The sequence below is a fragment of the Montipora foliosa genome, chromosome 11 (assembly GCF_036669935.1).
Source record: "Montipora foliosa isolate CH-2021 chromosome 11, ASM3666993v2, whole genome shotgun sequence".
Lineage (NCBI taxonomy): Eukaryota > Metazoa > Cnidaria > Anthozoa > Scleractinia > Acroporidae > Montipora > Montipora foliosa.
This window is the reverse complement of record NC_090879.1, coordinates 49,270,357-49,282,856: the sequence shown is the minus strand read 5'-3', so window position 1 is coordinate 49,282,856 and position 12,500 is coordinate 49,270,357. Positions and strand designations below refer to the sequence as shown.

Here is a 12,500-nt window from a genome sequence, read left to right as displayed (position 1 = left end):
CAATTGAGCTTTAACAATTGAAATTGTAGGCAAAGCCTACCAGAAAATGATAGCAATAAACACGACATAGCTTATTCGCATTATCCCCATAGCAAGCAGCAATAAACGCAATATACTGTAGGTTAATTATGATTACGCCCATAATCGTTGCAATGTTTAAAACTCACTGAAAATAATTCGAATGCAATCACATTGGCTATCCCAGCTTATCGAATATACGTAACTGATGAAACATCTACCATCCTTGTAGCAATAAATCAATTGAGCTTTAACAATTGCAAACTTTGCATCACTGACACAAAAAAGAGCACGTTCTGCAGCTGAGGCTTTCTCCATGAGTTTCGATAACTGCAACGTTTTGCTAAAACAACAATCTCGCAAGCACTTGAATTCAAGTGTCGTAATCATGGTAAATAGCGGGATTTTTTAGGTCAACATCAAAAGCAGTTGTTGCTCCTTTGCATTTGCAAAAGTCTAAAGAGCGCTGATTTATTTTTTGTTGGCCAAAAAGAACAAATTGCTATTGAAAAACATAAGTGACCCTTGGTTTTTGATGACTAACGTCGATCCAGTTAATATTTCTCCATTGCACAGTTTAAATACACAAGCATTGCCTGTTGAAAATACTCAACAGTTTTGAAAGCCACTCTATTACCAATGATATCATAGTTAACATTAACTTAACCCATCAAAGAATAAACTTTTTACGAACACTTGCAAAAGAGGATATTTAAAACAAATCGAGGCATTCCAGTCTGTGGATTTGTAATCACGGTAACTCCTGAATTCATGCACCCAAAACTAGGCCCATTCACGTTGAGCTTGACACTCCCCTTTGGAGTACTTCTGAACAGGGAGTCAGGTAAGTTGGTGTCACGACGATAGGTGCATAAAACGCGCAAGGGTTGAAGAATGGCTCCCGTGTCAGGGTCATCCTTTAACAGGCGGAACGTTTTCGTGATCATGCTTTGTGATGATATATCTCAAAAATAATTCAATAAATGAAACAGATTTTCTTCATACACGATCATATTTCCTACCAGCCAATCAAAACGCGCGTCTGACAACGCATAACCAAATTCGTGTGATGTCACAGCCCTTGTCACAGCCGTATTTACACACTCTCATATAAACACAGCTATTCACCAATATGAGTGCGCATATTATCCTAATTATTTTATAAAATATTGTATCTTTTAATTTTTTACAATCTTGGCTCGCTTGGTTCATGGCTTTGCCGCCAACAGACTGTGCAAAGAAAAAAATCTTCTTGTAGCCATTCTGGGGTTCAAGAGGAAAAATGGGGGAGTTAGGATTTAATTAATAGCACCTTAACCACTGCGTGACTAGAAATTCGCCGGTAAACACCTAAATGAAATAAAATTCTGAAAAATCTTCTCGAAAGAACAATTTAAATATAATGGAAAGTGCATCCATAGAAAAATGATTTCACGAGATGTACACTTAGGCAATTACTAGCAGTCCAGCAGATGGACTTACAGATATGGCGCATCATATTTCGTGCTACTTATCGCAGTGTCTTGTGAATGCTATCTTTGTCTATGAAATGAATCAATTGTATTCGTCATATCCCTTTTGCTTTTATATATTCATGACCAAATTCTCAGTTTCTTTTGGAGCCTCTGGGTGCTTGTTTGACAAAGGGTGTGGTGAATCTATAAAGGCTATGAATATTAATTTAAAACGCCCCTCTGACCTCTCGTTTACGGCTTTTAGAACAGCACACAAGCAACATTCTGGCATGTAAACCTATCCCCAATACATTTTTCATGGTCATTTACCGCTGCAATGAGTCAAACATTCAACTGTGAATGAAGATATCCATATCCCCGATAACGCAAAACCGCGTAAAGTTGTTTTTAAACCCTAGTTCCTTTCCAAATTATAGAAAAGAGTTGAATTTTCTCTCACTTATTTCTACTGTACTATTGTTTATATTGATTGCACTTTTGTTTCTTATCTCTAAAGAAATCACATCGAAAGCACGTGTTGGAACCTCTTGCAAATAGGGACCTTTTGTAACGTTGCCAGTTTTGAGACATTGGCAACTAAAAAATCCACCAAAAAATAAGAAAACATCCAATTCAATAAATTCTTTCTTTATTAGATTACCAAAAGACTTCTTTAACTTCCCTCAAAATTTGGTTGATGTTGAATGTTTTGAAAGGTCTCAATCGCTTTTTGAAACCAGCGAAGCAAAAAACGGGCTTTTTCTGAATCGTGATTCTTTTCATGGACATGAAAAGTCAAACGTATACACGGTAAAATTTTCCGGGGCGCAATACTTCCAATTTAAATTACTGTGGTAATTGAGGGAATCGAGTGGCGTATATATGGTAAGGCAAAAGCCACAATTTGGTAAGGAAATGGATTTAAAAGCTTTTTAAACGGTGCTTACCACGGACAAGGGAACTTTTGTAACCTCCTTGCCATGAAAAAGGGTCACAGTCCCTTTGATTTTAAAGTGATTCGTTGAGCGTCGGTCTGCAAGGGGATCAGTGTTTAAGGTATCTACTGAAAAGTTGTTGTGCCTTACCATCTAAAACTGGGCGAATTATAGCGAAAGGAGAAAAAAGTTACAAAAGTGCCCCACGATGCCTATGGAGAGAGAGAGAGAGAGAGAGAGAGAGAGAGAGAGAGAGAGAGAGAGAGAGGCTGAGGTTGAATTCAAATACACTTCGTGACACCTTGTACATGGTACTTCGTGTCAAGCCACCTTCACATTAACATTTAGTTAATTCTGAATTTTAGTCATTTGAAGTATGGTTACAATGGCGTTACACAACGAAGTGCTGTAGGACAGGTGTATGAGTTATCATCCGAATCGGAGAAGATGAGTCTAATCATTGGCAGATGCCCTAGAAAAGGGCACATTCACGTTATTTTGAATATTTTTGCTAGGCAAAAGCATGAAGAATAATGCTAGCATTCTTGCGGAGGCTAGCGAACAGATACTGTAAAACACTTCGACAATTTTAAGGAACGATTGCAGCTGCGATGAAACTGTATAACTTTGTCAAATGCTGGGGTCGGATCGATCTCCAAAGCTCTTCCTAGTGCTTATAAGGACAAAGCTGATCTCTACCCTCGATGTAGATAGACGATAGGTCTTTAATTGTGCTTACAAGTATTCTGGAAGTACTAATAATGACCTGATTGACTCAGTCGTCATCTGGGTCCAGGAAAGGAGGAGGCCTTGAGCCAGCATTAAGACGCTGTGAAAACAAAGCACGCTTAATTATTACCAAACCACACCTACATTTCGACATTAGGCGCTCTGGGCAAAGACCTGTAGGTGGATGTCATTCTTATGTTTTGCTTGCGAGAAGGGAAACAGCTTTGAATTTACGGTAGAGAGTATTTAACATATGATTTTAATGAAATGCAAACGCCCATACTAAACGATTTTCTAAGCGAAAGATCACCGCACTTAATTAAAAAACTGAAGCTGTTGCTGCAAAGACGCCTGACGAAAACAATACCTAATAGGTAAAACGGAAGACCTTAGACAGCAATGACCAGAACCAAGGTTGCTGACCAGCGGTTTTCGTTAGAACAATGGTTTTCGGGGGGTGCTCAGTCTCGCGGGCTCAGAAAACCTGGTTGTGGTCATTGTTATTTAAGGTTTTTCAGGTAAAACAGGTAAAAGAGTGTTTTCAAATGACGTCAGGGCGGCCATGCTGGAGGAGTTAAACAAAGAAACAACAGGGGTCATGATGCAGGAGTCAAATATTCTTTTGGGATTGGGCCATTTCCGAGTTGCTGTTTTTCTCGGTTTCGAAGGGAGTCTTGGTGCTCAACTATTGAAAGGGAAATGAGCTTGATTTGCACAGGAATATGCAAATCTTTTCCATTTGAAAGGTTGCGCAACGGGACTCGCTCCCTTTGAAACTGAGGCAGCTCGGAAATGGGCTCTTCTCTACTTTCTCAAATCCCGTAGTACACCTTGTTTACCCCCTCCCCCCCCCCCCCCCCAAAAAAAAAGGAACGAACGTTTGCCTTCTGGAAAGAAATCACGTACCATTGTGTCAGCCAAAACGGCAATCTCGCCTTCTTACTTACTTGCAATTACGAAACTAACTTCCTTAGATTAGATAAACTTCCACCTTTTTACAAAGCAATCCTAACCTACTGCTGAGAGTTCAAGTACTCGTCTAAGAGCCATACCCTTCATTAAAATTCCGAAGTCTTGTGGAACAACTGTAAGATTCTGATCGACAAAAAACCTGTGTTCTACAAAAGACTTGTACACTAGCAATATCATTTACGTACGTGATCTGCTGAACGAACGTAAAAATTCCTTAATTTTTCGGGTAACGCAAATTTTAAGATGAGTACACCCTTTACTACATACTGTGGTCTGATCGATGCTATTCCGCTCCTCTGGAAAAAGCGTCTTAGAAATAAAAATAACTTCAACCTTGTAGATGCTTCTCACGTACCATAATTTATGCCAAAATTCTAAAGAAAACATACGAGCCACCGACAGCAAAAAATACGATTTTGAGACATGGTTTTTCTAAAAGTGATCTTCTTATGTTTTACAGAACATATAACATACGAACTTACACCGAGATGGCATTAAAAACAGGGATCGCTGCATCCTTTGCAAAAGCGAGAGGGAAACATTAAACCACCTCTTAGTCCTTTTGGGATCAGTTTCAAATTTGGTGGTATGAAAAAACACGTGAACAGATTTTGTTACATTCAAGTAAAATCTTATACGGTCGCCATGTTAGGTCGACTAATGAGCAGGCACTAAATCACTGTATTCTTGCTGCATAATATTATATTTTTTGCGCTGGTGCGCGGGAGGATGAGCTGTGCTTCCGGACTTTCCTTTTGCGGCTGCATGAAAGACTCGTCATTCTAAAAGAGATCGCTACTGCTAAAAAATCACTAACAATGTTTTTTCGAAAGTGGGCTTTTCTTCTGTAAGGAGTTTCTTTTTGGTATTTGTTCTTTCTCTGTTCTTTCTCTTCTGGAATCATTGTAACACGCAATAACACGCACAGAGGTGATGTAATTTACAGATTGTAATATTGCGTCTGTACACAGCATTATGGGTACTTCATGTTATTCTTGTATATTTGTGCTAAACAAAGTAAAAATAAACCAAAAAAAAAGAAATTCACACCTATACTCTAATAGTCTCATTAAACAACAATAAAGTGTCCTTTTCGTAACTGTGTCTTTCAACTCTCTGCAGTTCTTTCAAGAAGGCCCAGCAATCTACTAGCTTTTGCAGAAATATGTTTATTCCATCATTCGTTACCTCTGGAAAAGGTTACCTAAAGCACCATGCAATATTAAAATAGTATTGTCATACCTCCCTCAGCCTGTTACGCTCTTCCGAAACCCTGGCAAGCATCTACAGAAATAAATATCATAAAATTCTAAGGACAGATATATACTCGATTCAGCTTATAATTTAGGGAATGGAACATACAAAACCACGGATACAATGCACAAGTGAATGAGGTTCAGTCAGCAAGGTTGTAACATCTTTACTAAAAGAAAATTATCACAGAGTACCACACAAGACAAAAATTATCAGTATGAAGCCTCTCACGGTTACCTCTAGCAGCTGTCGTGCCATTTCATTCGATTCAGCCAAACTGAGGGTCCTCTCACGGGTCAACTAAAAAAGCCAAATACATATACTTGCAAAATTGATTGTACTACAAAAATGTTAAAGTTATGCAAAAAAAACTCCAACAGGATGGCCCAAGACTTTTTATTGATTCCCACAAGCTCTTAGGCAAGCTACTACGAAAACCGCCGATCTTTGGAATGGGTGGGAATTTACGTGTCTCTACCCTGCCCTCTTTCGCTTGGAAATAGTTTAAATTCTTGAGAGGTATTGCGTTCGACCATGGTAGAACTGAGCGCATGTGGACGGCTGTATAATCGTGGAAAAGCTCTGGGAGAAGACTTGAGAAGGAAGATTACACAAGAAATTATCGGAAAAAGAAAAGACTTTATCACAGGTTTCTTCGTGAGAAGTTTTTCTGCGACTGCCCAAGAAAACAAACTTAAATTTTAAAAACCTATTTTTCCGTTGTTGCGGTCTTTCCGGTTCAACTTAAATGCCCACCTTCAACCGACAAGCTTTTCGACCGTTTGTTTTTGTTATGGAAATTCGCATTGCTTATCATAGCGATCTAATTGGACAAATTTCAGCTTTGGTGGAATTTTCATATATGAAAATTGTTCCGCGGCACGCAATGCCTGTTGAAGGTGGGCCTTATAGCCCGCGGGGAAGGAATTTCATCAAATTGTTTAACGAAAGTGGGCGGGACAGTGACTCGGTAATTCGGACTCATTCCACAGATCGGTGGTTTTTGTAGTAGATTTATATACTGAACAGGAACCCATGACGCGGAGCCTACAACTCTACTGTGTTCGTGTCACGGCGTTTTCACAGACCGATTCATTTTTAGATTGAATTTCCCGCTAACGAGACTCCCACAGGAGCCCGATGACCAATTACAAGAAATTAAGCAGACATCATAGGGTCACCGAACCGGAACTGCCTTTGTTTTTTCCGGAAAAGATAGTCTAGAAATAGATCGGTCTGTAAAAATGCCGTTACATAGGCCCAGTATGGGAGCTGTAGGCTACGGGTCATGGGTTCCTGTACTGAAGCAATAGACCACACATTTTTTAGAGTTCTTTGGCAGCTGGTAAATGATGCAAAATCTTGAAAGGCCTCAGGAAGAAATTAAATAACCGCATGACAAGCTGTCTTTGTAAATAACGAGCCAAAGGCAACATATTTCTGAATTCTGTAATTCTTTGAACCTGCCATAAGTGGACAACTAGACGCTCTGTGAGCCTAAACTGGGTTGCCTGTGGTACGTGTTACTCAAAAACAGAAGGGAATGAGTTGGGTGGTATTGAACTGCAGCATTCCAGTCAATTTTTTCAAGTCGGGGGTAATTAAGACCATTTAACTCACCCAGAAGTCGTGCTAGACGACGCCCTTTAGCTCACTCGTTCATACGACGAAACAGATCTTTTTCTGAGGTTAAAAACCTGGCTACCAGCCTATTAATCATTTGTCAGAAAGAAAAAATTTCTGTCACCTTTAGAAAAGATAGGCACGCATTGCGTACGTGTGGTAATGCAGTAGCACAGCACTTTATTCCATACTGTCAACTGAGCTTCGTTTTGTCTTCCAGAAGATTCAAGTTGTCTTTCCGTAATATGTAGCTCTAATAGTACACGATATTGTTTTGGTATTGTACATCATTGTACTGCCATGGTAGAAAACGTAGGTAAATAGCCCCCTGAGAAGACATGTGGTTACTAGAAAAGTACTTAAGCCAGAAAGATTGAAGAAAATTAAAGGGAATCGAGAAACATTGGCTTCTAGAGTGACATGTTGATCATTTTCAAGTTCCCTCACAACTACTTTTCACCACAAGTTTAAGCGTGCACTCTGAACGTCTGACAGCTGTGTAATACAAAAGTTCACTGAAGTTATTTCCTGTCCGGCGGGGTTAGTATCTGGATGGGTGACCTAAAAATATACCAATTTGTAACAGAAGCATAGGACCGAAAATTCTATTTTAACGCTCAAAAATGCGAACTAAGCAAGGTACATATTTTGTTCGCTTCCTTTATGCAAAACAAATATTGATCCAAAAGTACATAAATATTGATACACAGTTTTTAGGAAGAGCAGAAGGAAGTTTTCAGGACGGTCAATCGAGAATAAAATATTTTGCCATCAGCGACAAAATGTACGACTTGAAAACAACATTAATTTTGAACCGCGAATACAAAAAGTTACCATCAGCGAAAAAAAATTTTGGAAGATTTTTGCTACGTTCAATTTTGTTATTGTACTTTTGGCTGCACAAGTAAATCGCAAAATCGAAAGTGACATCGAATTCAGCGGGCGCCGTGATCAAGTTACCGCGGCGTGTTTACTCGCGAAACACTGAAGCATCTGTGTCAAATGATGGCAAGATACCGGGTTTTTGTTTTGTTAGTTTTCTTTTTCTTTCAAGTGTTAAAAAGTTTGACAAGAAATGTGCGAATTCAATACAAAGCTCACAATCGCCCAACTCTTGAGGTTGACCATTGTTTCTGCAAAGTCAAAAATTTACTCTCCAAGACGAGTTTATTTATCACCAGGTAATTCCATCGTTTCGGAAATAGCAGCTACTTTATTATTCATCAGCGTCACAATTTGTTGCTAATTTTGGGGCTTATTTTGTTGAAACTCAAGCACGCTTCCAACAGACCTGTTTATTTTCGTGACTTATGGGCTGCTTACACTGCACTTCCAGAAAATTCCTCCCGTATCACGTTTCAACCCAGGTATGCAAATTTGTTAAGCTCGAAAATTACACATGTTAAATTCTCAAGGCTGGAAATCTCAGAAAAAACCTTTTCCAGCGAAAATTTTATTGAAACAAACAATACATTTGCAATTAGAGGCAAAAAACTCTTCATATTTCAATTGCGTGCGTGCAAGCAAGACACAATCTGTGTCACAAAGTATAAGCAATTAAATAAATTTCTGACAGTTCACATCAAACCCTTTTCGAACCTTGACCGTAAATATTATAATGAAGCACAAAAGAGACAACAAGATTTCATTCAAATAATTCTTCACTGTCACATTTCCAATTTTTTTTACCTTTGCAGAGTTGAGTACAAAATAAATGTAAATTGCCAGACAACTTGGATCCGACTTCAGTAAACACTGTGATGCATTCAAGGCGTTCGATTCCTTCAATGTTTGTTAAATCCATAAAAAAATTTGCCATTTGATTTCAGTGTTGTATATAATACCAAGTTAGTAAAATATTAGAAACAAAGCTCACTTGATATCCAACGGCGAAAAATGAAATTGTTGTCGAAGACCGTTACTCATCACTTTTAAGATTCCAGTTATTTATTTTTCACCACCTGTCTTGTTCATCCAATTGAAGTTCCATTCTTGAGCTCCAGGAGGGTATATTTTGTTTAAAGATCCACTAAAACGCCATTCGCGCTACAATGACTTTCGACGCCATTGAAGGTTAACAATATATAGTGAAATTTCCAATTGCTACTGGAAGATTGAGCAGAGTTGAGTACACACAGAGGTCACAGATCCACTGAAGGTGTTCAATTCCTTCTCTGTCTTTGCTGAACCCATAAGTTACCACAGAATTTTCCATTTGGTTTCAGTGTTGTACATAACACCACACTTGGCTTGGCAAAATATTAGAAATACAGCTCACTTTGATTTCGGCTCGACGGGCGAAAGATTGTTGTCGAAGTCCATTCCTCGTCTCTTTTCAGATTCCAGATATTTATTTTGCACCGCCTGTCTTGTTTATCCAATTGACGTTCCATTCTTGAGCTCCATAAGGGTATATCTTGTTTAAAGATGCACTAAAACCCCATTCGCGTTACAATAGCTTTCGACGCCATCGCAGGTTAATTAAATGTTCTCCTGTGTGCACCAGAGAAATCTATGCACTAACCCAACCCCCTCAAACCTAGCAAAATACGCAAAGACGACTCTATGCTTTTACTGTTAACTCCCGGTTTTCATGCTACTCTTTGGTGTTAAAGCGAAAAGATATTTGACCAGGCATCATATTAGACTGAAAAGAAGAGGAATTATGACGCGGAAACCTTCCTTGTGTGTGAAATAAACGTTTGCTTAGTGCAACTGCAAGACATGTATAACCAGCAGGGAAACTTCCGTCAGAGCAATTTGCATTTTTTTGCAGCTTATTTAAAGAAGAAACGAGTGAATTTTACTCAAGAGCGTGTTTTGTTATTTTTAAACTGGGACAGAACAATCAACATTACAAAATAATTAAACGTGTGAACGTGTGAGTCAAAGGGCCTCTGCTGGCACGACGTCTGTGACCCCTCAAATGGTCTTAATGAGCCCCACTTCGGAAAATTAACTGGAACGCCGCACTTCCATACTACCGAACTCAATTTGTACGCCCAAGAAGCATCTAGTTTATTAAACAAGTACACTTGAAACAAAACAGATTTCATTTAATGTTGAACAAAACACAGCGGCTGCTTCAATCGAATATTGTCACGTCCCCCTGACAAGAAAGACTACCAGTCGTAGATACTAAAACGAGGAATGACCTACAGTGAGCTACAATGACCTTCAGTGATGTAAATTATAAATTAAAATGAGATAATGACCTGCAATGAGCTAAAATAAAGATAATTTGCAGCTCTGAGGGCAAAATGTAGTGAAATTTACTAAACAGACAAGAAAAGATCAAGGCAAAAGCTTGGAGTTGAGCTTAAATTTATCAACACTAGGCATTAGGGCTTTCTGGATGTCACCATTTTAATGAATTTATAAGAATTGTGTGAAATGGTGTGTTTAGACCGCTAGCCCACTGTGGTTATGCCGGGTTACGTTGTAAATTAGTGAAATTTATTAGGGAGACAAGAAAAGATCAAGGCAAAATGTCCAGCCGCCGTGTGAACCTCTTTCCTTCCTTACTCGCGGGAAAATGGCAAAGCCAATTGTCTGGTCGTCATGTGGAATTCGCTCCATATCGTTTTGCTGAGCTTGGAAATCAGGCCTCACGAGTGACATGGGATGCAGACGTTCTAGTGGCACCTGTTTGAGAAATGAGCCAGCGCTCCTCCCCAAATGCATGACAAACGAATGACAAATGCTTGGGAGGCTACTGAAGATGGCTTAACGAAGATGGCTTAACGCCGAAAACGTTCGGTCTTTTACTTTTTAAAAATTTTAGCCTTGTAAATACTAGTCATTTTTACTGAGCGAATATTATGGACCTAATATTATTGATTTAAAAATAAGCAAATGAATGAATTCTTCTATTCATTTTGTTCCGTGCTCTAATTAAGTCTTTATCTTTGCCAAGTAAAGCCTTGGTATTTGTACATTTTCAATTTAGCTTATAAAACAAAGGAAAACCATCCAAGGAACTTTTTGCAGCGTTTCATTTATTTCAGTTATTTCTGCTTTGAAGGCCACATGCGTAATTGCTGTCTGTCATCACTTGGGCTGTCATGAAATAGACTAAAAGCGTTGCGTGACAACCCACAATGGATGTTTTCCGCTCACCAAACTCTTCACCTTAATCCTCTTTTGTCTTTCCCTTTAAATTTTAAGTCATTTAAGTAGGTCATTGTAGCTCATTGTAGGTCACTCCTTGTTTCAGTATCTACGAATACCAGTAGGGCTCCAGGAGATGTGCAAATCGGATGCGAAATGGTCAATTTTCGTAATAAACAAATAGGAACATTGCACATATCACTCAAACTATTATCACGCAACCAAGCAGAAATACCTCATCAATTCGCTGTCGTTGATTGACACGTTCAGCGTGCGACGCCTGAGAAAAGAAAAATAAGTCAGTTTAATTCAGGGCATACATACAGTGTTAATCTTACGTCTTCTGCTGTGTCTTTTTTTTTAACCTTCGAATTGTAATGTCACATTTGCCTCATGTCTTGTCTCATTTACTCTTCTCTTCTTTATTCTTCTTTACAAAATAGTGTACTTTACTCCAACAAAGCATCAAAGTTGAAAAATGGGAATAATGCAACAATTTGGATAAAAGGCTACGTGCTTTCTTGCAAGTTTAAGATTTATGTTTCTAACAAAGAGAGTTAAAACCTGTATCTGTACTTAAACTAGTCAGAAGAAATGTCATGCAAATTAAATGAATGTCCTCCATACCTCTAGCTGCCGCTCCAGATGATCCTTCTCTGTACGCAGTTGTGTACATTCTTGCGATTTACAACGCAAGCTCTGATAAAGTGAAATGTGACTAATGAGTGTGAGTATTATCTTTAGAAAATTATTTATGACAGTATTTTTGGGCTGAAACTACCAATATGTTTGCCCCCAATCTGCCTTTTTTCTCACCTTCATCCAATTTTTGGGGTCTTATGCATTATGCATAAAGACCCCTAAGTCAGAGGCAAATCTTGTCAGTATGTCACTTTGAGGACGAGAACACACGTGACAGTCTGGCTTGTAGACTGGGTACTAGTAATTGCGAGGTCATTGTTTTTCAAGTGTCGGCCATTGCTTCTAGCGTTGGTTGTTTGCAAATAAATCTGCGGTCGTTTTCCCTGTTTTGGGAAAAATTTGAAGATTTTTCCGTCGCAAATTAGTTGTAAGGTAAGTTATTTGTGTTTCAAAATTGATCTGTCGTGCTGTTTCAGATTGGTTTTCTTTCTTTCATTTCGAAAATTAACTATCCTTTGCCTGCCTTGTTTGTCCTTTTTTATTTCATCCAGGTGACGTCGCTGAGTGGAATCGATACGGGAGTTGTTTACTCTCGCAAGCCAACATATTTAGACTCGGCTTGTGTTTAGTGCGGATTGCACTGAAGCTAAGACGCTTTCGCAAGCCCACATTCATTGGCTCGAAATCCGTTGCGCACCACATACCTCACAAGTATCTCACAAGCTATCACAAACCAGTATTTATCGGCTTGAAATGTCGGTGT

The 12,500-nt window shown here is 38.9% G+C and overlaps 1 protein-coding gene across 2 annotated transcripts in view; it reads right to left on the bottom strand.

Annotated features, from left to right (window-relative positions):
* The window catches only part of LOC137974948 (uncharacterized), a 47,083-nt gene that overhangs the window by 4,551 nt on the left and 30,032 nt on the right, over positions 1 to 12,500 (bottom strand). Inside the window, exons 9-13 of one of the 2 annotated variants that reach the window (XM_068821965.1) lie at positions 11,723 to 11,794; positions 11,331 to 11,375; positions 5,600 to 5,662; positions 5,351 to 5,392; positions 3,174 to 3,236 (exon numbers count right to left, since the gene is read on the bottom strand). In XM_068821965.1, coding sequence (XP_068678066.1) covers positions 3,183 to 3,236; positions 5,351 to 5,392; positions 5,600 to 5,662; positions 11,331 to 11,375; positions 11,723 to 11,794 — 276 coding nt within the window. In that variant the 3' untranslated portion in view covers positions 3,174 to 3,182. The remainder of the gene's footprint in view (positions 1 to 3,173; positions 3,237 to 5,350; positions 5,393 to 5,599; positions 5,663 to 11,330; positions 11,376 to 11,722; positions 11,795 to 12,500) is intronic. The other variant, XM_068821966.1, reaches the window with a different exon arrangement.